The 22,861-nt window shown below is 40.0% G+C and overlaps 1 protein-coding gene across 1 annotated transcript; it reads left to right on the top strand.

Annotated features, from left to right (window-relative positions):
• Positions 1 to 609: 609 nt before the first annotated feature.
• IL6 (interleukin 6) lies at positions 610 to 20,883 on the top strand (the record flags this gene model as incomplete). Its single annotated transcript, XM_081283286.1, has 5 exons — positions 610 to 696; positions 17,763 to 17,969; positions 18,994 to 19,107; positions 19,629 to 19,781; positions 20,716 to 20,883. 5 exons carry the CDS (start codon positions 610 to 612, stop codon positions 20,881 to 20,883), a joined length of 729 nt encoding a protein of 242 aa, XP_081139412.1.
• Positions 20,884 to 22,861: the final 1,978 nt, after the last annotated feature.

The following is a 22,861-nucleotide window of genomic DNA, read 5'->3' as shown; positions in this document are numbered from 1 at the left end:
TAGCACATAGGAGGAAGAAGTGAAATAAAAGTTCAACCTTCAAGGCTGTGCAAAGAAGACATAGGCATTGAAAGCATGGGTGTCTGGCTCCTTTTTCCACTTGACTGACTGGAAAGATACTGCCCATCAGAGTTTCTGGCAGGAAAAATCCTCTGCGTGTTGTGATGAGACAGATAAAGGACCTGAATTAAGTGCCTGAGGACTCCTTAGCTGACAAGTGTGGAGAGGACGTATTTGTACACTAGAAAGTTTCTTTGTACCATGGAAAGGGGAACAAAGGGTAGGGAGCTGGTCCTGTTGCTTAGCCAGTTTACAAAGGAGGTCCTCAAGGAAAAGGTATGGGGAGAAAGAGATTTGAGGGGCCACTTTGCTGAGAAATTGTAGATGGGCCAAGTCAGACAAAGCCAAGGGAGCACAGTCCTCATGTCCTCTAGATTCAGTTTCTAAGAGCAGATGCCAGCAGGCTAACCAGGGGGATAAGGTATGGCCCATGCTCTCATCACAGTACTAGTGAGTGCCCAAATAAGTTTCCAAGGAGCCATCCTGGGGAGAAGGCAAGCAACAGAGAGCTAAAAGACCAAGCAGTTCCTCGAAAGTAGCTGCGTCAAAATGAAAGAAGAATGTATGAAGGAGAACAACTGGGCTCCTGCTAACTGGCAGGACCAGACCTCTCTGCTGCCCAATAAGGAAGAACCTGTGAGAAAAAGATAAGTGATAAGCTATCTTGTACACCAAGCATAGGGAGTAAGTTCATCAGTGACCACTACACAAAAAATATATTGCATAAAACTTCCAGAACTCTTAGGTTATCTCTGGGGCACAAGACAAGAGGTCAGTGTGTATGAACGGAGGGAAACTTTATTACCTTTATGATATAAAATGTTAAAACATTTTACATAGTCACACATATCCAAAAGCAATGATGAAGCAAAATTATCTCACTTCATTTACTCCTGCATAAATTTTTTTTTATATGGTACTTTACTAGAAATCAATTATTTCTTCTATTTTATTAATGAACTCTATAGTCCCATATTCAAACATAAAAGAGTCTAGCACATTTAAATCTCATTAAGATAACAATATCATATTAACTCTTAAGTTGCATATATCAGAAATAATTCCCTAAGTGAGGGGCTTAGAGTTATCAAAGATTCACCTGTTCATTCACCCATTCCACAGATATTTTTGAGAGATTGTTATGTACTGGGCAACTTTAATACAGTAGTAAATAAAATTAAGTCCTTGTCCACAGGAAGTTCCCATACTAGTGGGAGAGATGGATAAGGAACATGCCTGCAAATAGACAATCTAACCTCAGCTAGCGGTAAATACTATGATAAAGAAGAGTAAGGGAAAACAGAGTGAACAGCAACGGGGATTATTTTGAACTGAATTATTACTCTATTCTTAGCAAATAATTCTCATTTAAAAGTATCTTTCAAATGCAAAATTACTTCATTCCCAATATTTTCTTTTTATGATTTTTAGCAACATAAATCAACATAGAAAGACTGACAGAAAGAGTGCTATAGATTGACACATTAAAAACTATAGGAGTGTGAGAAAGGTAGAGTACCTGTCTCAAGTTCCATTGGAATTTTGAAGCCAATTGAGCACAAAGTTAGCATTTTTTTTCTACCCCAAATAAAAGTGAAGTAGGTATTTTCATAGTCAGTGTTCTTTTCCTGTTGTTTGTTGCAGTACTGGGGATTGAACCCAGGGGCACTCTACTGCTGAGCTACATTCCCGATTCCTGCCACCTCCCCCCTTTTTTGTCCTTTTTAAATTTTTTGTTTTGAGATAATGTCTTGCTAAGTTACTGAGTCTGACCTCAAACTTCAGATCTTCCTGCCTCAGTCTCCCAACCCAGCAAGTGTTGTTATTTACAATAAAAAAGGTGGGAAGGGGCTCAGAGAGATCAGTGATGGTTCTGGAATGTGGCAGCTGGGGTTCAAAATAAGTTCCAAGCTCCATATTCTATAGTACTCTGTAGAAATACAAGTTGTGTGAAAGTAGAGAGTAGTCACATATATTAAGTAAAGACAGGAATGCTCTGATAGTGAAGTGAACGTCCTTTGGTTTGGCTAGGACTGGTCTTCCTTGTTTTGTTTTCTTCTAAAATCTATACCTGGAAGGTATTGGATGCTTAATTTTTCCCCACAGATTCCGAAAACACAGAGGAAAACCCTCTAGCGGATATACACCTGTGCATTCCAGACTTGCTTTGTTAAATAGCCAATTAGGATTCCTGTGTCTCTAAGATTGAATTAATTCTCTGCAGGCAAATTGCCTATTGTCAGTCAGACCTAAGAATCTCAATTCTAGAACCTATCCTTAAAGTATGTATTTTGGGGGATCTGACAGATAAGGGTTTGAATCCTGCTTTGCTATAGTCTAGCTGTGCAAGTTAATTGACTTCTCTAAACTGTCTCCCTATGTAAAATGTATATTATTGATGTATGAATAGATTTGTTTGACAAATTTTTTTTACTATTTACTATGCACTGACACTGTACCAGATGCTGGAGATATGAAGACAAACAAGATAAAGTTCTTTACCCACTCTACCAGGGGAGACACACATAAACCATCATTCTAACACCACACAATTCCAATAGACAAATAGAGAATGGTGGCATCTCACCTGCGGTCCAAGATTCTGGCACTCATTTATGTTCAATTCTCTTTTCCTTCTGGCCTCACGATAGGAGTATACCTTCTGCTCCCTTGCAGTAAGGAATAGTGCTGGCCAGTAGGCTGGGAATGAGAGGAACATGGTCATTTCTGAACCGATACGTTTAATGGCTAGCAAAATATCATCTAGTTCTCTCAACCTAGGAAGCCAAGTGTTCTGGATGGTATAATTGCAGAATGGTAAAGCCTCCATCAGCTCCATCAGTCAGGTCTCTGAGGGCAGTTGCCCAAGAAAATGACCCAGATGCACAGCAGACTTGAATTAAACAATAAATGGTTGAAACTCCCCACAGCATGATCCAGCCTTACTAATTCCTAAACTGACCTGCAAAAGGCCTGCTGAAAGAGCCAAATATTGAGGGAGTGCTGATGAGTGAAAGAAGAGCTAGGGGACTGTGTGAAGAAGGACCAGCCGAACAGGGAGGAAGGCAGAGCAAAGGCCAGAGTTTTGAAACGGTCTGTTAAGGAGGGTAACTGCAAATAGTTGTGCTGAAATGCAAAGAGGATGGGAGAGGGACAGGGAGAGACAGAAGAAGGAGATGAAACCAAACTGTGGAGGGTATTGTGGGCCATGTTAGTAGCTCAGCCTTTTCCCTGAAGGTGAAAGGAACCATGCAGGGCTTTTGAGCAAAGACCAGGGTGTTTATCTGCGGTTTTATAGAGGAAGGATTGGGGCAGGACTGCAGACAGGTGACCAAGATGAAACTAAACAACTAATGGAAAGTACCTACTATAGTACCTGCAGACAGAAGCACATGACTTCTCTTTTCTCTTCCTCTGATCATATATTAATGTAGTTTTAGAAACTAGCCAACCCTAGCACTCAGCGATCTTACTTTTAGTACCCCATAGAAATATAATATTAAAATGCATGTACAAGGACATCTCCTGCAGCTTTGTATGTAGAGGTAAGAATCTCAAAATAACCTAGATGTCCATCAAAAGGAAATTGGTTGAATAAATGGTAAAATGTGATATATTGCACATTATTTACAAAATGAAATATTATTATTACAAAATGAAAGCTGTGTTGATTGAATGGATAGAATATCCATCATATAGTTAGTTGAGAAAAGCAAGTTATAGATTAATATGCATTGTATAATTTCATCACTACATGTATTTAAATAAATAACCCAATCCCAACCCTATCTATGTAATCAGGATGTCAGTTTGTATAAATTTGTGTGAGCCTTTGGCAAGGTGCAGAAGACAGTCCAGGTTTTTAATGGTCATCTGGATGGACTGGAAGTCCTAGTTACAATGAGTATATGTTACTTGTGTAATTTGGATCTTTAACTATTAGAAAAGTTTAAATACCATGCTGGAGAACTGGCAATATTCTTCCTACAGAGACTGTTACCAATTATAAAAGCATTTTAAAAGGGGAAACACACACACACACACACACACACACACACACACAAAATCTTTTAGCCAGAAGATTGCTCTTCCTGCTGAAAAGCAATTGTTTTTAAATCTGATGTTCTACCTTGAGTTCTCTGTGATTATTAACTCCAGTGGATTGAACCCCAGACTCTCAGGAGATTTGAACGGATTCCAGGCCTTCTATGTTAATTATTCCCTGAGAGGAAGCCCCTTGCACTTTTAGGAAATGAACTGGCCTTCCCATCAGGATATGTTGGTTACAGTACTTTGAGCTGTGGGGAAAAGGCAACCAATCTTCCAGAAGGATTTATTGACCTTAAAAGGGTAAGGACATGCAAATATAACTGAATCAGTAGAAATTCCTGAGAGCAGGGATCAAGATGATTTGAATCTAACTTAATAAAAGCAAAGTGCCAATCTCAGATCTAAAATACCTGAGCAGGTGTCACTGCACTCTCATTTGCCAGCCTTCTATACCAAACACTATGAAAAAAAAGAATAATAGCCCTATCTTTCCAGACAATCTCTTAAGATATAGGCATGGTGAATTGAAAATGTCTATAGAACTACTAAGGGGACATGTGACTAGAATGCAATACAGCTATAGAAGCTGGAGACATAAACTTGGGAGTCATGTGCAAGCATGGAAGGGAAAGTGTAAATAAAGCCACACAATGTTGAGCTGGCCCACCAAAGGCACAAAGGGAATGTCCTGCTTAGTATGGTGGTTAAGATGACAGAGTCCTTAGGTTCAAAACTTGGCGCTACCCTTTTCTAACGGGGCTTATTTGTTCATATTACTTAATTCTGTCAATGCTCAGGTTTCTCACCTGGAAAATCCAATTGATAACCACAGCTCCTTCAGAAAATTGTAGTGTATGCTAAGTGAGATGACATACAGACTCAGAGCATCTAGCACAAGGAACAGCTAGGGCAATGGCCAGAGCAGAAGTCACAAGGAGGAAGCGGCAGAGAGAGAAAGGGCAAAGGCAAAGGAGGAAGGAGTGGTCAGGAGCTTCAGATAGGCCAGATTAGGTAAATTTAGTACTAAAATGCTCTCACTAGATTGAGCAACAAGGAAGTCATTAGGACTTCACCAAAGCTATTCAGTATAGAAAGCCAAACAGACTGTTTTCAAACAAGCAACATCTTTAGCATGCTTCCAAAAGATCTAGGAACCAAGGATACCTTAAAATAAGGCTAAGGGAGGTCAAAATAAACTTTTATTTAATTGAAAATAATTTCTGGATGCCAAAGCAATATGTAATCAATGCAGAAAACCTAAAAAACAAAGAAAAATACAAAAATGAAAAAATAAATCTTGCTCATTCTACCTTCCAGGGAGACCTAAACTTTTTTTTCTGTGTATGTATTTATATCAGAGTGTGACAAGAAGGACTCATCTTGTCATGTGATAAGCAGAGTCTGCATTAGCCCAATATTTTGAAGGTTATTATTTAAAGATACCGAGAAAAACTTAGAAGAATATTCTTATGCTATCAGAGTAAATTAAATAAGCCTTTCTAAGTATGTCACAAAATCTAGAAGCCATAAATGAAGAGATATAAAGTTTGTTTCACATAAATAAAAAGCTTTCAGCATGACACAAAAACTAAAACACTATAAACTAAATAGAAGGATGAATGATAAATTAAAAACATAAGAAAACAAAAGTTTGCCTTTTGGAGTACATCAAGAGCTCCATCAAATCAACAGAAAGAGGCTACTTGAGAGACTGAGGCAGGAGAATCAAAAGTTCAGGGCCCACTTGGGAAAGTTAGCAAGACACTGTCTTAAAATTTAAAAAATAATAATAATAAATGTTGGGAATGTAGCTCAGAAGTCAATGCTCCTGGGCTCAATCACCAATACCACAAACAAAACAAAACAACAACAGCCAATTAACAGAAAATAAAATGATTCCCAAATATCTGAATTGATGCTCCATCTTTCTTATAACAAGAGAGATGCAAATTAAAACTACAATAGGATATGTCTTCTCCCTTTTCACACTGACAAACATCAAGAAGACTGATAGCATCATATGCTGATGATCATATGCGGAAGCTCACAGGAGGGAATGTTACATGGTACAACCTCTATCTGTCTCTATCTGTCAAATTTGCCCATCTCCTTTGAGTAAGCAATTTCATTTCTAGGAAACTATTCCCCTGACACACTCACAAGTGTGAAATCACACATGGAAAAGATTATTCATTACTGCTTTACATGTAAAAACAAAAGATTGGAAACAACCTAAAATTCCATCAATGGGGCCCTGGTCAAATAAATGGAATGCATGATTTTAAAAGGAAGAGGCAGCCCTGTATCTCCCAATGAGAAATAATTGCTAAAATACATTCAATAAAGAAAGCAAGATGTATAGTAGTGTGATTGGTGCATCATCATGTATGTAGAAGAATAAAAATAAATCATGAGAAATGCAAATATCTTGCTTATAAACCCATCAAGTATTTCTAGAAAGAATCACAAAAAAAAGTAGTCACCCCTAATAGTTTGTAAATGATGGAAGCAACTGATTTTTCACTGAGTAACATTTTTAATTCTGTGTCATGTGTATGTGTTAACTATGCAAAAATTAAATAACATTTTCTTTGGTGGTAATGGTACTTGGGATGGAAACCAGGATTTTGCACATGCTAGGAAAGCACTCTACCTCTGAGTTATGTCCCCAGCCCACAACGCAAAAACCATAAAGTAAAATATAACATTTTACAACAAAAATCTATAAGTCATTTTATTTGCCTTATTTTTTAGTGGCCATTTCTGGGGTTTTCAGCCATTCTTCCATTCTTGCTTTGCTTACTTTGATCCTTTTCTTTCTTTTTCCCTTCTTTTTTCTCTTGCCTAACCTCATTCAATATAACAATTCAACAACAATAATACTAATTAGCATCAACTGACAATTTAGCATATTCTAATAACTGTGCTTAAATGGATTTGGCTTCATTTAATTTTTGTACCACTCTTAGATGGTAAACTTTATTTACCACAGTTTACAAATGAAGGAACCCAGAAGCAGGGAACTGAAGCACCTTAACAAAGTCACCCAAGCAATAAAGGGTGGAGCTGGGATTTAAACCAAGTTTGTCCCTGTAATCTATGTTTTATCTAGTCAACCATACTTCCTGTGGTATGGAATAAATAAATATACATATGTTAAATTATTGGACAAAGTATTGGTCTTTATAATTTGCAAATCAAGTGAACTTAATGTTTTAAATGATTTTTTCAAAAGCTCACAAAGAAAATGGCATGAATTAATCTGTTCTTCGAAATTTTGACGGTTATTTTCAACATATCCATTGCAAGTAGACCTTGCCTTTCATTAATTCATCAACCCTGAGCATCAACCAAATGCTTAACTCTGTGCTATTGCTTGGCATGAGAAAGACATAGTCCTCAGGAAACTCTCAATTAACTGTGGAAAGAGAAATAGTAATCATAATAGCTTGAGTTTACAGAGCCCCTTGTATATGCCAAGCAGATACCAAGAGCTTTACATAGGTTCCAACAATCTTATGACAAAAGGTACCATTGCTACTCCCATTTTACAAATGATAAAAATGAAGCCTAGGTGTTAAATAAATTCTCAGTGGATAGCAAGGATTTGAGCCCAGACAGTTTGTTTCCAGATCTTGTGCCATCATGACATTGCCTGGAAAGACATTAGTTCAGTACATGACCCTACTGGAGAGCACAAGGAAAACCCTCACTATTCCTGGAAACGGATGCACAGAGGCTCCTGAGAGGATCCAGGCAGGATCTGAGTCTTGATAGAATTTCAGAATGTAGAGACGTCCCGGCATCCGCAAGATGTCATTCTTCCCTGCACTGAAATGATTCTGAAAAGACTAACATGCTTTGGAGAAAGAAAAAATAATTATAACACAGAGACTCCTCATGTGACCTGCCTGGGAGCTATGCCATGTAATGGAACCAAAATTCTATTAGGGATTTCATATTTTACTCAATACTCTGAAATTTGGCTATAACCCAGTCAAGTATCAACCAGGTTCCTGTCATTAGCAGATACTGTTAAAGAGGTCAAGGGATTGGATTTAATGATATTGTTTGTTTTTCTAAAGCAACTTTTTAGAAATACGCAATAGAACTGTAACAGAGATGAATCAGAAGGAGGATGCAGCACAAGGTGCAATGCCAAGAATAATATCAAGAAAAACGATTGCCTGTCATTCCAGTACAGTTGAGAGCTAAACTTATGATCCAAGAACAAACAATTCTTTGGGGACCCAAAGAACCCTTTAGGGCTCTGGTCATCATGTCTTACTCAGGGCCCCAAAGCTAGCCTGGCCATTCATCAGCTCTTATTGGTGTGACACAGTGACAAATCAGAAATCCCTAGTCCTCTAAACTGCTGCTTTGCTATGTGTGACTAATCTTCAGTCCCTAACTTCATCCATGGTTCTTCCCTGATCTACTGAGGCATGATCCAGTTCCTGGCTGGGGAAAATCCAAGGGCATCTAACTGTAAATCAAGTTCTGCCCTGTGCAATCCTAGCACTCCCCTGGGGTTCAATGGGTAGCAGTGTCTATCCATTTACACAAGTAGCAACTTCTATGCCTTCATTTGGGGGCACAGACGTTCCTGACCAATTGCCTCTGAAATAAGAAAATATCATATAGTCCTTAATCCCTTTGACATCTGCTTTTCTTACACTCCCCAAATAGAATTTATATAATAACTGATCTCTGGATTTAATTGAGTTTGTCTTCAAACTATCCCTCTATTTTCTTGGGCCCCCTGAACATGTTGGAAAATATTTAACAACTTGCTGGGGATTAGATGGAAGTGAAGGGAAGGCTCTAAATTTTAGCATTTACCAATTTTTGTTGTATAAATATTCCCTTCTTATCTAGTTTCAAGCTACTATCAGGAGTAACTGAATGGAAAGTTGGGGAGAGAGAAGCACAATTGGCTCTCTTAAGTCCAAACCAGGCAGCTCCAAGCATTTCTACCTGGGCTTCTCTTGGTCTTATCTGAGATGTTTGTACCAGCCTCCAAGCCCATCTCCCTGATTCCAGTCCTTCACGGTCTTCTTTCTGATCACTCAGACTAAATATTTTCATCACATTACTGCTCTGCTCAAACTATCTTTCTTGGCTACCTATACTTCTACCTAGGTTTCAGCACCTACTACCCCCACAATAAGCTGGACCTACAAAATAAAGTTGCTAGATTTAACAAGTACAGATGCCAGTTAAATTTGAATGAACAAGAAATATTTTTAGCATAAGTATGTAATATTTGGAATATGGTCATACTAAAAAATTGTTTGTGTGTATCTGAAATGCATCTGGGTGGCCAGTATTTAATCTGACAACCCTATGTTTAACCAACCTAACAAATTTCACCTCTCCTCCCCAAAACCATCAAGCTTCTTCATGATTCTGGGAGCTGCATGACCTTAAGTAAATCATTATCGTCTTTGAACTTCAGTTTCTCATCTCCAAAGTAAAGATAATAATAGCTACTTCCATAGGGTGAAGTTTAAATGAGCTAATGCCTGTAAAGCACCTAGCCCAGACACTAGAATTCAACAAATGCCTGATTTATCCTACATGCAAATACTCGTTTTTTCAAAGTACTTTAGAAGAAAAACAATATTGTATAGAATCTTACTTCACACAGTCTATTAAAACTATCCCACATTGTTGCTTATGATTGTGTTTTTAAAGAGATCTAGAGAGGAAATTTTGCGAAAATACCCAGAGGTAGTCCATTTTGGCATCTCAGAGTTTTCAGGAGAAGCATGGCTATCACCTCTCACCTACATACCTTCCCTGACCATAATCAAGGCAGGCTATCATACCTGCTAACTGGTTTGTGGTGGATCTTGCTTCACTGCCCTCTAGTATTGCAATTTCTCTTGCACAAGCCACACAATCATAATAGGTGAGTGGTCCCCTGAGGCAGACACACCAGAACTGAAATAGAAAGGACAGAGATATCTCAAGATCACAAAAAAAAATTTTTTTTTGGGGGGGGGGAGAGAGAGAGAGAGAGAGAGAGAGAATTTTTTAAATGTTTTTTTATTTTTTAGTTTTCAGCAGACACAACATCTTTGTTTGTATGTGGTGCTGAGGATCGAACCCGGGCCTAATGCATGCGCTACAGCTTGAGCCACATCCCCAGCCCAAGACCACAAATTTTTATGAAATGCTTTAATTCATTTTTCTTTTGTTTTGTGAAACAGGCCTCAATAATGAATTTGAAGCTACCAAAGGTAATAAGCCACACAAAATTGAGGAGACATGATGACACTGTTGCACTTGACAACTCTCCATACATCCTACTGGCAAAGAAGAATACTGAGCTACTGAAACCCACTATAAGGTCTCACCAGAGCTTGACAGTGTCCTAGACCAGATGAAACACAAACTTTGGTCAAACAGCAAACTCATTTTCATGATTCCAAATGATAAGCACAATTTGTCAACTTGGAGATTATATTACTTCACAAACAGTAAGTTAACCACTCAGGAAACCCAGTGATTATTTTAAATGATTCCCATTCTCCTTAAGATATGAACTCCTCATATGTCTTATGAGGAGAATGGTGTGCACATATAGGAGTCATCTATAAACCTACTGAATATGTCTCTTCTAAACTCTGGTTTATCTATAGAATAATTTACATCATCCCTATATAGTTACCCAGTATATTATGTACACAAAGAAACAGAAAAAAAAAGCAGGTTATCAAACATTATAGTCTTTAAATGCTAGTTTCAGAGGTGTGTGTGTGTGTGTGTGTGTGTGTGTGTGTGTGTGTATAACTAGAAATGATTATACTATAATGATAACAATTAGCTGGGTGATAAAATTACTTTTCAATTTTGTTTCCTTTTGCCTTTTTCTATTTTCTGCATTTAATACATCTTTCTCACATAACTGTTTTTTAAGCTTTAAGTACTTAACTTTGTATATTGATCTTTTCCTACTTGTACATAATTAAGAAATCTGTGATCTCCTTGCATTGATGTCTCAGTGCAGGTGCTCTGGCTTCTCCTGAATCCAGTTTAATCTGCATGAGGCCACCAAGACACTGGCATATCAAAATGGACAGCACCCCAACAAACAGGTCTACTAATTGCTCTATGGGTGGGATCTAGACAGCATCAGACTTTTGAGCTTTCAAGAATTATTTCTCCATTTTAGGGACTCCTACTCCTATAGCTCCACTAAAGGTAGGCTCTAGAATATTCAGTATGGTTAGTGAAGATCCACAGAATCACAAAACATTGACACAATGCTAGAGCTAGGGAGGAATGTGGAGAGCATTCCCTAATCAAGCCCCTAGATGAGAGAATACCTTGCTCTAAATCCTCCAGTTAGTCGTCATCTAAACACTCATATCTGCCAACAACTACATTCATAAAACACAAGAAATCAAGGATTTGGCAATGTAGTAAAAAGACAAGCCTAATTCAGGGAAACCCTACATTAAGCCAAAAGTTTTTGCTGGCAACATAAAAAACCACAACCTTCTTCTGAATACTGTAATCTAAGTAAAGTCAAGAGGACCAATGGGGCCTTCACAAGCCTGACTGACAGAGTGGCCAAAAATGTCAGACAGAAATCGCCCCAGACCTAAATTTCCTTCTAAGCCTGACCTGCCCTAGACTACACAAACCTGGTGTCTTCAGAAGCTTTCCTGGACCCACAGCAAATAAACTAAATACAGAGGAGAAGTATATGACAGCCTCTATGTTGGCTTTCTAGAGACAAGGGAGAATCTGAGGCAGTTAGCAGCAATGACATAGGCATCAAGCCCCCAAATAAACCTTCAGGAATAAGAAACTATTTCCAAGCATCCTGATCTCTAGCCAAACTAGTGAAGCAAACCACACCTTCCTTTCTGTCACCACTTTTCACCCACCCATGTCACCCACAGGAAAGTAGCACAGAAGAAACATGGCTTCTAGGGTAAGGGATCCAGGGAAGTCATTGAAGGATACAAAACTGAAGCCCAGACATGGACTACTATGGAGACCCAGCAGCACAGGAGGAGTAACAGGCCTGAGTGACAGGAGAAAGCCCACCCAGGCTTCCTGGGGACCCAGATCGCTAAGGCTGCCCTAACACAGAGTGGGAAGCACCCCCTTGGAGCCATGTCTATGGTAAATCAAAGGCTCTGCTCTATGCCACACACACCCACACACACATTCATAGATCTATACAACATAGAATTCAATATCTTGAAAAGATCATTTAAGATTCTTTGATCTGCTTACCTGCTTCTGTAACATTTTAAATCAATCCAAGTAGACCTTTCTTCAGGAAAAATAAAACCTAATGTGTCAGAAACTCAAGAGTATTTTCCCACCATGAAGACTAGGAAGTCCTTCCCTACCTTCATGAATTCAGCTTGCTAAGTACACACAGGAGGCTTTATTCAGAGGAACTAAGACAGTCTTTTAAGCAAATAACTATCCAAAAGGGCAGGGAAGGGAGGTAAAATACATCATAGCCAGGCCAGCAGAATCCCCTGGTCTTGCCAGTACATGTGATACTTTCAAATGGGTACTTAGTACCTTAATTTTGAGGCAAAAAGGTGGAGGGAAACAGCCCATAGTTTGCATGCTTAGTTTCTGCCTATGACGCTGAACTCAAGAGAACTGAGATCTTTGTAGAAACCAAAAATGGATCAAGGACTGGGGTTGTGGCTCAATGGTAGAGTGCTCACCCAGCATGTACAAAGCCCTGGGTTCAATCTTCAGCACCATATAAAAACAAATAAAATAAAGGTATTGTGTCCAACTACAACTAAAAACAAATATTTTTTTAATGGTTCAAATGACTCTGAGACTAAGTTAGCTGATTGCTCCGCATTGAAGTTTCCCAATCATAAAGCAGAACCAGCAATCAGCAATACAGAAAACCAGTCCTGCAGACACAGAAGAGATAAAGCTCCAAAACTCTGCCCAAGGGATCTCTCTGCCCTAGAGGAATTTCTTATCACCAAGCTACAACTTCAAAGCAGCTAGTTCATCAACATTTTGAGATCTGAAATTCTTTTCCAGGAAGGCCTGCAGGCAAGGTGGAAGGGGTTGCATGAGGGTCCAAAGGCAGAGAAAGTCCTCATTGTTGCCCTAGGAGAGGTCATTTCCATCCTAAAATGCCTAGGATTCTCTCCCTTGGCAAGAGAAGAGTAACCCAGCATGTGACAATGAGGGCATAGAAAAGTGACACAGAGCAGGGCAGATGTACTCTTTTCCTGGCCTTGTGGCTGGATCACCCCCCTCAAACACACTGATCACCCCCCTCAGGAAAGCTGAGACCAGACGATGAAGTCACCAGGATCTGTAATGGAGCATCAGAGCCGAGACTGAGGCCATACTAGGTTTGGACCAAGCTGGCAACTGTCAAGAGCTTTGGTCACTGGGTCCGGCTGCTCTCCAAGATCAGCCAGCTCTTCCCAAATAGACACACCATCTATTCCTCATATACTCTAAGTAATACCAACACTTTTGCCAAAGTAGGACATTTACCAGAGCCTTCAGGCCTGGCATTTGCTCACTGGGACTGAATTCCAGAAGATGTTAAAGCACCCAGTGTTTCAATTTGCAAACTTCCTCTGCCTTGGTGACAAGTGAAACTATTTTCTAACAGCAACTGCAAGTTCCCTAGTACCCAGTGAGTTCCTTTTTTTCCTTCAGATACTCCCTCCTGTTAAATCAAAGACCTACCCATCTCCAACCCGTGGAATATAGCCAAAGAGCACACCCCCACAGCTTATGAGACTTGGAGAATACCTCTCCTCTGGTGGCTAATGTACCAAATAGAAATCCCTTTCTTCCCCTCACCTCCAATGTACCAATGGACTGTGACCTGGACTCCACCACCATGTAGGAAAGCAGACATAGACAGTGATTCAGGAAACACGGCCAGCCCTATGTTAAGTGATAAAGGAATGGACTTGGCTTTCTTCCTCCACACATGCTCCCATTTGTATTTCCTCTCTTGCTCTCAATTGGCAGTCACTTCAAATTAGCAAAAGTGAAATCCAGCAGCTGTAGTATTAATTAATAAGTGTCGACACCACAGTCTTTTCTGGTCACTCATATTAAAATGTGAGGAAGGTTTGGAAGCAGGGGTTATTTGGGAAATCTCTGTACCTTTATCTCAGTTTTACTGTGAATTTAAAACTGCTCAAAGGAAAACAAAAAAGTTTAAAAAGTAAAAAATTGCAAAGGATGAATTCTTTGTGTGGAAAAGCCCACTGAGATGTAAAGAAAGGCAGATATCATGGTAGATTAGGGATGTTGCTTTAATGCTTTGGAACAGAAAGAGTCTGTTTTTCCACAAATGCCAGCCCAGGCATTTATACAAAGATCCATGCTCCAATGTGCAAGTGGCTATACAGGGTAACTTGCATTTCCTGGACCATACAATCTGCCCTTTGTTGCCAGAAGTACATGATCTAGGATTGTCTAGCACCCTCATGCTCAGAAGCCACTTCAGAAACTTGAATAATGATGATGGCCATGCACAGGGAAGGCTGTGGACTTTTGGAAAATAAATCAATAAATACACAGAAAAATCACTTAGCAGAATGTCTTGGAAATCATCTAGGAGCAAGACACAATTGAGCTAATTATTGACCTCAAGGGATCTGTTTTAGAGAGCTTAATGTTCTCAAGAAAAGAGGGAGATAATTTTCCATTTTTTATAAGGAGTTTTCAACAGAACATAGGATCTCACTTCTATGATTGGGAGACCAATTCATCACTGACACAGTGACCTAATTCTTTTCATAGTGACTCATAGTCAGACCCCAGGTGAGCTGACAGAGCTATACTAGAAGAATTTGCTAAGGCAGAGGCTCCAGCCATGGAATGTCACAAAAATTTAGTGCTTTTGAGGGATTAATATGCCCCAGAGATTTTTTTACATTATCTCATTAAATCCTCATAGCAGCCCTATAAGGCAAGAAGCATTACTACCCGAGTTTTATAGGTGAATAAAGAAGGGCACAGATTCTTTGGGTAACTTAACCAGGGTCAAACAGCTAGCAAGTGACCAAGCTGGACTTGCAACCCAAGCTGTGATACCCAAGAGCCTGTGCTCTGTTATATGTACATCCAAGGAGGGCTGCATAGGTGGCATATTCAGGCCATAGGAAATTACAGTGTGTGTGTGTGTGTGTGTGTGTGTGTGTGTGTGTGTGTGTGTGTGTGTGGTGGGGGGGGCACACCGATAATGTAAATAAATAAAGAGTACCTGGGAAGCTGTAAAAACCTCTCCCAGATGAGGCCAACAGAGGATTTGGTTGAGAATACTGAGGACTAGGTGCTACCTCTGGAAAAAGGAGCCAGGAAAGGAAAGAGTCTTACTTTTCCCTGTATGTCCTGAGGTACTGTTTAAACAATTTAATATGGATACATGCCTCTTAATTTAAAAGCACTTTTTTAAAAAAGATAAATCTATGTTGCATTGAGTTATTAAATTCAAGTATTTGAAATTTTTTGAGTCATATTTTCAAAAAATATATAACTGAGGAAAAGTAATTCCACACTGCAGAGGTCTATCACAGCCTACCCAGGGGAACTGGGAGAGATGGCTTCATTCAGGAGAAAGCATTTGACTCAGGGTGTCCAGGCTGCTGACAACCCAAAAGCATTAAAAATGAAACCATCCAGCCATCCTCCCCCATTTTCATTTTCAAACTAAAAACCCCCACTATGGCCAGAGGACCTGACTGTGGCCTCTCTGTTTAGATGAATGGGGGAAAATGGGTGATCTCACATTCTTCAGCAGTTGGGTCCTAAAATGTTACTCACAAAACAAAACTCGAGGAAATCATCCTTATCTTTAATTAATTAATTTTTGGTACTAGAGATTTAACCCATATCCCCAGCCCTTTTTATTTTTACTTTGAGAAAGTGTCTCACTGAGTTGTTTAGGGCCTTGATACATAGCTAAATATGGCTTTGACCTTGGAACCATCCTTCCTCAGCAGAAGGGATTATAGGTGTGGCCATCTATAATCATGTTTTAAATGCCCTAACAAAGGTCATTGTTTTAGCAAAGTTGAAGGTATCTGCTCTGCAAAGCAAAGAAGCCCATTGTGATGTTAACACTGTGTTTTGTAAATATTTCTTTCAGTGCCATACACGTATCCAAGATTAAACCTGAAATACCATCCTCAGAGCTGTCTGGGATTCTGGAGGCTGGTAGGGCAGCCTGATCTAGAATTCACTTACAGGAGACTAAGCAAACAAAGTCATCCTGAGGGAAGGGGGAAGGGCTGTCTAAACATACCCAATAAGCAAGCCTTAGGCATTGGAGGAGAAGGTGATTCAGTTCTAGAGCCATGCCATCTTCAGATTCAAATCAAGTCACATAGAGAGGAAACTATGTAGTCAAGTTTTAGAAGACGCCATAAGATCCATCTTTGACATCCTCATCAAAGAAATTAGTAGTATTCTTTCCCCATTTTTACCCTGAACCAAGTGTGTTTCAGCAACTTGAGTACTCCCACAAACCTGGGCCCACTCACCTACCTTATGCTGCCCTAAGACAAGAGGATTGCATGTTTGCTGGCAGTGGTGAAGAAAGTTGGGCAGCAGTAGGGACATAACTAGCTAGAGTACAGGATAACTCTGACACAGAGATTAATTAATTCTTCTTACCAGAAGAATTCACAAGGACCCCCCAGGAAGAGGTCAGGGAACCAAGGTGAGAGCAGGCATCTCCCCTATGCAGGCTGGAACAGGTGAGGAGGAAACTGGTAGGTGCCACTTTTTGGCAAAAAGGAGTCATTTATGCATGTACCACAGACTCTATCTGGAGACTCCTAGAAATAACTGCACAAGATTTGAGGATAGCCAGACAATTCTCCAACAGCTGGTCATGATGAAAGCCAGGAAATAAAAATTCTGAGATGACTGGTAGTAGTATCTTCTGTGTAACCCCAGAAGGCCGGGGTCCTGTGGTGTGAGCTGAGGAAACTCAGATCAGAACATCTAAGGTTTTTCACAAATACAGATAGACAGAACATTAAATCCTAGCCTCTTAGTCTGGTAATCAAAGTATTGTTTTTTAAAAATCATAGCTTTAGTTTCTTTTTCCCCCTCATAAAATACTGTGTGTGACTTCAGCTTTACTTTCTCAAAACATGCTAAAGTGCTGAGTCACTAAAAAAAAAAAGAAGAAAGTAAAGGAAGAGTGATCCTGCTTCTTAGAGCTAGCCTCAATGATGACCTAAGCCACACTTTCCCCCCCCCCCAGAGTTGTGTGAATATTTTGATGCTAAACGACGTCACATTGCACAATCTTAATGAGGTTTCCAATCAGCCTCACCCATTCTGGCCCCACCCCCACCCCACAACAAAGATTTTTATCAAATGTGGGATTTTCCCATGAGTCTCAAAATTAGAGCCTCAAGTCCCAATAAATATGAGACTGGGGATGTCTGAGGCACATTCAGCTCTTGAGCCCACCAGGAAAGAAAGAGCACTCCATCTGCCCTCCAGGAACAGCCATGAAGTTCTTCTCAAGTAAGTGAAGAAAATCCCTGGCCCTGGGAGTCCTGCTGGCGGGGCTACTGAGCACGGTGTGAGGGAGGAGGCGTGTGGTCGAGTAGGGCTGGCTGCCAGCCAGCAGCAGGCTCCAGCTGTGCTGTCAGCTCACGCCCTGCTTTCTCTTCGCCTTTCTTCCAGTTGCCTCCTTGGGGCTGCTCCTAGTGGTGGCTGCTGCCTTCCCTGCCTCAGAACTTAGGAGAGAAGATGGAGAGAATAGTGTCACTCGAAATAAACCAACACGTGCCTCTTCTGGAAAAACCGCAGGACAGATTTCCTACCTCATCAAGGAAGTCTTCGAAATGAGAAAAGAGGTGGGTAGGCTTGGTGTTGGGGATGAAGGCCCCATGTGGGCATTCATTCATTCTTGTCCTTGAAATGTGGACAGGGCTTCTGAATTAGGAGGTCTCTGCTGGGTTCTGGGGCATGTTAGGCTTGAGGCAAAGGGGCAGACTGTTCTGTATTTCTTTGCTGGTCTGGGGTGGGGGTCCTTTTCTGAAAAATACAGAATGGGGCCTGAATCTCTGTTCCCTGGCCCATTCTCAGCTCCATACTTGACATAAACTGAGGGTTACTGCTTCTCAGATCTTTTTCCTTTACTGAAAAGTAAAGTCTGCAAACCTTCAATTTGTACCTCAGAGATGGGTAGATTAGATTCCCCTGAAATTAATGCTCAGCTTCTCAAGGCAGTTGTAATACTTCTAGGTGATGTAAGCTCAATGAGGATTCCCTAGTGTCGTTCTTTCTGAGATGCCTACCTGAGGGCCCACCAAAGAGGCAAAACCTTAAGCAGATTAAAGCATCTCTCAACTGTCATTGCAAAGTATTTGGACTTTGTTTGATAAAAAGGAAAGAATACAGGAGAGCAAACTGGGAGCCCAGACTATAGTTCTGATTGTGCAGAATCACCTTTGTGATCTTGGGCAAATTTCCTACCATCTCTGAACTCTATCTAAAATTATGGAGCTGGACTAGATGATTTCATAGGTCCTTCCAGCTGGAAATTTTATAGTTTAAATTATGTTTGCCCAAAATTATCATCAAATTGTTGTCATGTATTAAATACCTATAATGTGCCAGGCACTTTATATAAATATACTATCAAATCCTCAAAACAAGGAGATATTTAATGATTCCCAGTTTGGAGTGAAGTCACAGGTGGGCCTGGGACTGAACTCAAGTATGCCTAATTCCACTAGACTTTTCTTGCCAGTTACAAATAGATTGTGACTTCATTTTTCTTAGACTTTCCTGGCTGTGATAGAACACAAATCAGCCCTCTAGTGGTGTTTGCTTTAGGGGCACTTAAATGCTAACAATTCTAGTGTTCTTTCCCAGCTGTGCAAGAATGATGAGACCTGTATCAAGAGCCATGTGGCAGTGTCCGAAAACAATCTGAACCTTCCAAAGATGACTGAAAAAGATGGATGCTTCCAAACTGGATACAATCGGGTAAAAACTTTTAACTTCCTCAGCCAAAGCTCTCTTGCATGAAGGGCCTGCATACATATAGAACCAGGCAGGCAACAAAGAAGGGGACAGATGTAAAGAACATTATGTTAATTGTAGGACAAAGCTAACTTAAAGCTCTAAAAAAAAAAAAAAAAGGTTTATCTCTGAACAGGCAAGGCCAGAGATGGGTCCTCTGTGTTGGGATTTTTCACAGCTGCTTAATGTTAACCTAGCTCATTCTGGGTAAGATAGTTAGGGGACCATTCTCCTCTCTGGCTTCCCTAGGCAGGATCCAGGCCCAGTCTCCCTATTGATGTCACTCTGTTACACCCGTCTCCTTCCAGGAGTCTCTTATTGTCCAGATATTTAAAATGGGGCAGCTGATGCTGTCCAGTGTCCCAAAATGTGATGCCTAATTCTCTAGAGAGACAGAGTGAAAAGATGCTGAATTATAGAAATTTTACGCTTTCAGATTGATTCTGTCTCTTGACAATAACTGATTTCTCCTTCTCTTCTTATAGGACAACTGCCTTGTGCGAATCACCTCTGGGCTTCTGGAGTTTCAGGTCTACCTGAGATACATCCGGAACAAGTTTCAGGAAGGCAATAACAGGGACAGAGCTGAACATGTGCAGTTCAGTTCCAAAGCCCTGATTGAGATTCTGAAACAAGAGGTGAGTACTTCCTTATCCTCTATAGGGCTCAAGAACTCAGTGATGCAAGGCTGCTTAGACAGGGATGGCTGCCTATGAGGCAGAGGGACAGTGAGCCATTATTAAAAAAAAAACAGCAAAAAATGGTTTTCATATTTTAGTCACTGCCAAGTGACATTCTTGTTACCAGAAAGTTAATGCAGAGAAATGGCCAAAGGCTAGGGACCAAGGAGGGACCAAGGGCTTTGCCACCACCAGCTAACTATTAAATGGTAGGTCATGGAAGGTTGGTGGCTCAGAGTTTGGATGAGCCAAGCAAAGTGAATTGAGGAGAGTCCTAGAATGAAAAATGCTCTGTGCTAACCCTACCTCTTGTAGTTGTTTGCCTTAAACCTTAATCTGCACAGGAATTCCAGTATCATTTGCTGTGGTCCCATTTAGCAGTTCTGGGTGGGGCCTGAGATTAACATTTTTTACAACTCCCTGTTGATGTCAATGCTACAGTACTCCAGGACCACACCTGGGGGATTCAAGGCCTTCTGCAACTAGTTGTCCCCCTGTCCTTGGGACACTTAAAGTCCTTTCTAGTCCTCTTTATACCACAAATCAGTGGTCTCTCAAAAGATGCTGGATGGATAGTAAGGGGAAAACTGAATTCTTAATTTACCTATTAAATAACAACTTTGTGCCAGGCACTGTTTTAGAAACTAAAGGGAAAGACAGACAAGGTAGTGTTGCTGTCCTATAGATGCTTAACCATCTGGTGGGAGACTATTAGAATTCAGTTGTTATAGAAGGGACCTTCTCAGTGTGGGCTCAGAGAAAAAGCACTTCCCCTGGATGTGTTAGGACAAGTGGCCTCAAATAATCTCACCCCAAATTTAAACATCTTCCTACAGCCTGGAGCAATCCTTTTTGTTTTCTAACAATCCTTTTTGTTTTCTTTTCCCTTCAGGTGAAGGATCCCAATAAAATAGTCTTCCCCAGCCCAACTGCAAATATCCACCTGTTGGCAAAACTGGAGTCACAGAATGATTGGCAGAAGGTCATGACCATGCAACTCATCTTGAGCAACTTTGAGAATTTCCTGCAGTTCACCCTGAGAGCTGTTCGGAAAGCATAGTGGGCATCTAAGCTTATTGGTTCATGGGTATTGCTTCCCATGGTCAGAAAACATGTCCTGTCCACTGGGTACCTACCTTATCTTGTTCTCTACGAAGAACTGACAGTATGAGCGTTAGGACACTATTTTAATTATTTTTAATTTATTGATAATTTAAATATGAGATTTGAGTTAATTTATATGTGATTTATATTTATAATTTTATAAAGTGTCACTTGAAATATTTTATATAATGGTTTTGAAATGATATAAAAGTCTAGGCAGTTTGAATATCCTGCTTCAGAGCCAGATCATTTCTTGGAATGTATAAGTTTACCTCAATAAAATTGCTAATTTATACATTTTTAAAGAAATATTCATGTTGTGTGTTTATTATGTTTAGACTATTTTTATACCAAAAATCACATTCTTTAAAAATCAGCATTTATGTCATGAAGCTAAAGTCCAAATGACTGCAAAATGTTAAACAATGAAAGAGCAGCCAGGTGTGTAATATCAGCAGTGTGGGAGGCTGAGGCAGAAGGCTTGCAAGTTCAGAGCCAGCCTTATTAATTTAGAGAGTCCTTGTCTCAATTTAAAAAATATTTAAAAAGGGCTGGGATGTGGCTCAGTGGTGAAGCACCCCTGTGTTCAAAACTCGGGGCAGGGAGGGAGGAAGGAAGAGCACCTGGGCATGTCTATAATCCCAAAGACTTGTGGAGCTGAAGCAGGAAGCTTGAGTATTACATGTTTGAGGCCAGCCTCAGAAACTTAGTGAGACTCTGTCTCAAAATAAAAAAAGAACTGGGGTCATGGCTCAGAGGTAAAACAGCCCCATCAATATAGAAGAAGAAAATAAAAGCAAAAATTCTTTCCTGAGTCTTAGAGATTTACCAACAGAAAGACTGCTACACAGAATCATGATGGTAATTGAATCCCCCAGAGGGAACAATTTTTCAAGATCTAACAATAGCTTGCAAGGTTTGAGAAATACCAGAGTGACCAGTTTTGCCTCTTGTCCAAGGGCAATTCAAACACTTAGAAAACTTACCAGCATCCTTATGCATCAGTTTCCAACTGCAGGACTTGTCAATTGACATTTGTAATTTTGTGAAGTGCCACTTGAAATATTGGTTGGTTGGTTCTAGCTAAGCCTGTTTCCCAATTTGCACATGTATTCCTCACCAAATAAACATTCTTTGCTTTTATTTTAATCTCATTTATAATTTATTGGTTTTCAAAGCTTAATTAAATAAAAAAAGCAATAATCACTTGGAGAAAGAAATAATTGAACACAAACTACATGCCAAGTACCAAGCTATATGTGTCACATACATCATATCATTTAATCCCAGCACTTGCACACTCTTTTCTGGATGTAGGAGAGAAAGTTATATACCTAAGTCATTCAGTGGAAAGATATAGCATGAACCCATATTTGAAATCCAAGTCAACCTGTCTCCAGGTTTAACTTTCAGATCCCATTTAAATATAGGGAACACATTTATAGATGCAATCAAAGACTTTGAGATCATCCAACCACTTATATAAGACATAGCAATGTGCAAGCCTCCAAATAACAACGAGAAGTTCTGCCTCCCTCCTGAGTTCTTCAGACACTGAACAAACCTGTCTGTCACAGCATCTACCATGCTGTATCAGCTTAAAATAGAGGGATTTCTTTTCAGCCAGCATGTTGGCTCCTCAATAAAACAAACTGTAGTATATCCTTCTTTGCATCATAGACCTATAACCCAGAACTTGAACAAAGGAGGCCCCCAAAAGCAGTTATTAAATAACGAAAGTATAGTTAGGTAATCAAATATAAAACACTTCAATTGGGCTGGGGATGTGGCTCAAGCGGTAGCACGCTCGCCTGGCATGCATGCGGCCCGGGTTCGATCCTCAGCACCACATACAAACAAAGATGTTGTGTCCACCGAAAGCTTAAAAATAAATATTAAAATTCCCTCTCTCTCTCTCTCTCTGTCTTTAAAAA

Source organism: Spermophilus citellus (assembly GCF_964194105.1).
Source record: "Spermophilus citellus genome assembly, chromosome: 3".
NCBI lineage: Eukaryota > Metazoa > Chordata > Mammalia > Rodentia > Sciuridae > Spermophilus > Spermophilus citellus.
Note: the sequence above shows the minus strand (reverse complement) of the source record. Positions and strands in the feature narration are given on the sequence as shown.